Genomic DNA, 4,030 nt, shown 5'->3' on the forward strand with positions numbered 1-4,030 from the left:
CTAAATTGAAACAGTGGGTTTTTAATCATCACAACTGAAAACCCACCGTTTTGATTTTAGAGGACCTCCATCCCCTCCCCCCCATCACGTATACAAGTGCCATTAAGCTTTTCTTACTTACACTGTGTGTCTCAGTCTCCTGGGAGATATCCCACTAAAATAGGACTAGGACTGAGTATACTGTACAGCAGAACCCAGACTCTGCAGGGTGACATTCCCAACCCTCCTTCCAAGAGGGTTTGCAAACTAGTCATAGGTATACTAGTTTGTAGCAAACAGCTGCCTAATACTGCAGAGGAGCTCCAGCTGTTTGCTGTGGCTTTTATTTCAGAGGATGCTGCTTCTCCAGTCAGTGGTGTACTCCAGCTGAAGTAAATGCCACAAGACAGCTGAGTGGTATGTTTTTAATTATGTAACCTGATGCAAACTAAGCAGGTTGTGAATGATCATGGATATGAAAAATCCGTTTTCTATTGTAATGCCATTTCCTGTTTCTATGCCCAGGGCACCAGAGAGCTATGTGACTCTCAAGGGAGTGGGGCAGTGTTCACCCAGTGCACACACCCTGTAGAGCACCAGTGAAAGGGGAACTTTGCTGCAAATCTTGCCTGTTACAGATTGCATCATACGTTCTTGCAATGACAGCATTCACTTCTACTACAACAGAGCTTCAAGGGCTAAGCAATGGTCTGAAAAATCCATACAGTAAACTCTGTATATATCTATCAGGATCACAGAGCTCTGAGCCAACTCAGCCCAGAAGTGAACTGATTGTACCAGAAGGGATTAAGTACATCTGACTGCATGTTTAAATCCCTAAGCCAAGTGTTCTCAAAATGATTATCCATGGTCACAAGTGGTTGTCCATGAGAGAGGGCGCTCCTCCCCGACATTTCCATGTGTTGAACAGCACTGAAGTCAAGTAAAGGTAGATTCAGTCCTTTTTGGACAGTTCCTTCCCAAACAGCAGCTGCTGCATCATAGAATCATAGAGAAGTATGGCTGGAAAGGACATCCATCATTTAATCCTACCCCCTAGGTCAGGGGTGGGTAAAATGCAGCCTGTGGGCCAGATACGGCCCGCCAGTCCATTCTATCTGGCCTGTGGGGCCCCTAAAAATTTAGAAAATTAATTTTCATCTCCCCCTGGCTGCCTATCACGTGGCCCTCGATAGCTTGCCAAAACTCAGTAAGCGGCCCTCTGCCCAAAATAACTGCCTGCCCCTGCCCTAGGTGAAGCAGGCATCTACTTGTGCCCTAGGTGAAGCAGGCATCTACATACATGTGAATGGGAGGGAACCTGAGGTGGGACATAACAGATGGGGCAGGAGGTGATCCTTGTAATGTTGGACAGAATGGGAATTGGGATGAGGTGATCATGAATGGGAAGGGAGGTGTCCACAGACAGTTAGGATGCTGCAGTTCATTTGTGTGTCTCAAGGTGCTTTACATGGTAAGAAGTCAGGTTGGACACAGAGCAGAGGTCAGTCATGAATAGGGTAACCATACATCCCAGTTTGACCAGGACAGTCCTGGATTTTGTGAGCCATCCCAGTGTCCCAACTGATTAGTGAAAATGGAAACAAAGGTCCCAGACTGAGGCCATGACATCCACATTGCTCAGCCCAGCTCCTCCTGGACTGTGGCTGGAGGCAGGGCGGCTGGGGTGGACTGAGCACCACTCCTACTGCCAGGGGCAGGGAGTGGCCAGGCTAAGGCAGGGTGGGGCAGGGGGAGAGTCATGCTGTGGACATGGGCTGCTCATGTGCACATGTATGGCGCCCTGGGCAAACTTGTGTTTTGGCACTCTTTGGTGCCCTTCTGAGCTGTGGCAGGAGGTAGGGTGGGCTGGACTGGGCTGGGTACCACCCCTCCTGCCTGACGTAGGAATCAGTGTGGGGTGAGGTGGAAGCAGTGCCCCAGGTTTCCTTAAAAATACCCAAGTCACTAAGAATCAAACATTTAAAATGAGTGCCTTAAGTCATGCTCTGCCATCCACACTGAGGAATTTAAACAAATGATGTGCTTTCAGGATCACTGGCCATGCACTGACCTAGGTGAGAGTTGCTGGGTTCCCAGCATTTGGAAATAGACTGCTTCTAATATAGCCTAAGTTTTGGGACTGATATTGGAAAATCTTAGCCCAAGAGACTTATCCAAGTTCACACAGCAAAGAACTGAATACGACTTGCTTGCTTGATAAACCATGCTTAACTTGCTACTACCTCATACCACTCACTTTAGCTGTATCCTCGTTAGGAAGTATGCCCTGATCTTGGGTTGTCTATCTGGATGTGAAATCCTAGAGAAGAAAAGACAGTCTGGGGTTTGAAAATGTCAGCAGGTCAAGTTAAGCCTCACCTTTAACTTGACCTGCTACCTCATGAAGTGACCTCTGCAACCACTACAGTGGGGACATGAATGCCTTTACCTGGGTTTTTAGCTAGGAACTGGATAGGCTGACATCAGACAGGATACCATTCCTTACTAGCTGGGGACTAGTCAGGGTCATCAAAAGTTCCTGTAGAAACTGAGGAGTCCCAAGAGTAAGCAGAGGAATGCAAGAGCTTTGGCTGGGATAGCAGAGGCAGAACCAAAGCTCCTAACTTTAATGCATTCATCATATTTCATAAAATCAACCTCCTGAATTGCACATACATGGTCAGTCTGGCAGGTCTCATCACATTCCGTGAGGTCATACTTGACAGAGTTAAATTGATAGTATTGTTGGAGGAAGTGTTTGTCCTTAGAGATCTTCTCCAACACTGTATGCATGGAATGTACAGAGGCATCAGGGACCTGGAAGGCTTCCGTCAGCCGATACTCTTTCTCCCATCTTGGGGCCACCATGTTAGCATGGGTGAGGTTTAAATAATAAGTCACCATATCCTGCAGCAAGAAAGAGGAAACCAAGAATAGCTTTAGGACAAAAAGGAGAAAAACTATGCTCCATGGTTTGTTTTAATCCATCCAATCTAAGGACTTGGCTATAGAAGCTTTCCCATTCAAAGGTGCTGGTGTGAGGCATTTACTACCTCTTTACACCTATGATGCACAGAGAACAGAAAGCAGAGGTATGTGGCTGGCCAGGTATTGAGTAGAGACATAGGAAGCCACCAGATGTGCCTGTGTATGCACGTACTCTTGTGGCTTGGCTCAGGAACCTCTTGTCCTATATCCCCCTTCCCCAGCACTTCCACTTCCTGCTTTTGCCCTGCTGAAATCAAGCCTGCCTATGAACTGTGATGCTGGAATATTTTGCCTCTGACTTCCCTGAATCCCTGGACTTAGGCTGTCCCTGGCTCTTGTATTAATACACTGTTAAGACATTAATTAAATCATCCCCCATGTTGCTACACTACAGAACGCGGGAGGTATTTCCTACCTTCACTTGCAGTGTGTCTCGCTCATAGGCAAATACCCGGATCCCTGGGTTGTTGGCTCCATTGCGCACACCAGGTAACGTTGTTTTCCAAGGAGTCACTCCAGGGGCTAAAAACAGGTTGTTGATCGGGGAACCTTTACCAGAAAGGCAAAAGAGTCCATGAGTGGGTAAAACCCAGTCCACTCTACAACCACCATGCAGGGTCACCAGCATGTGGCCTTTCTGTCTGACCACCCACTACAAACACAGTCGCTTTTTTCCCAACACAATCATCTGTCAGCTATGTTAAGGACTGCATAGATACATTCACAAAGCACAGCCAGCCATCATCTTGGCTGATACTAGGGGCCAAAGTGGGGACCTCTTGAGCCAAATGTACAGCACTTATCTCTGCAGCTTGAGATAAAGCAGCAGGGGGCTGTAACAGGGAAATTCCCTGCGGATCACACACAAAAAGGGAAAGAGAGACGTGTATAAGCACACCAGCCTAAAGGTTACACATGCTGGAAAAAATCTGTGCAGCTATCCCACTATGCTGCAGGAGAGAAGAGCACTTCTGCAGGACACCCACAGAGAACTGTTCTAGCAGTGCCAAGGGCTGGGAGGAAGAAGGTCTGGCCAAATAGTTACATAGGCATGGTTCAG

General features: G+C 47.4%; 1 protein-coding gene across 2 annotated transcripts in view; it reads right to left on the reverse strand.

The window, feature by feature from the left end:
* Window positions 1-6: 6 nt before the first annotated feature.
* The window catches only part of SMPDL3B (sphingomyelin phosphodiesterase acid like 3B), a 14,875-nt gene continuing 10,851 nt past the window's right edge, over window positions 7-4,030 (reverse strand). For both annotated transcript variants that reach the window (XM_006014822.2, XM_025212200.1), the window contains 2 exons: window positions 3,386-3,519; window positions 7-2,889 (listed from right to left, as the gene is read on the reverse strand). In XM_006014822.2, the coding sequence (XP_006014884.1) occupies window positions 2,512-2,889; window positions 3,386-3,519 (512 nt within the window). In that variant the 3' untranslated portion in view covers window positions 7-2,511. The remainder of the gene's footprint in view (window positions 2,890-3,385; window positions 3,520-4,030) is intronic.

The sequence above is a fragment of the Alligator sinensis genome, unplaced genomic scaffold (genome assembly GCF_000455745.1).
Source record: "Alligator sinensis unplaced genomic scaffold, ASM45574v1 scaffold264_1, whole genome shotgun sequence".
NCBI lineage: Eukaryota > Metazoa > Chordata > Crocodylia > Alligatoridae > Alligator > Alligator sinensis.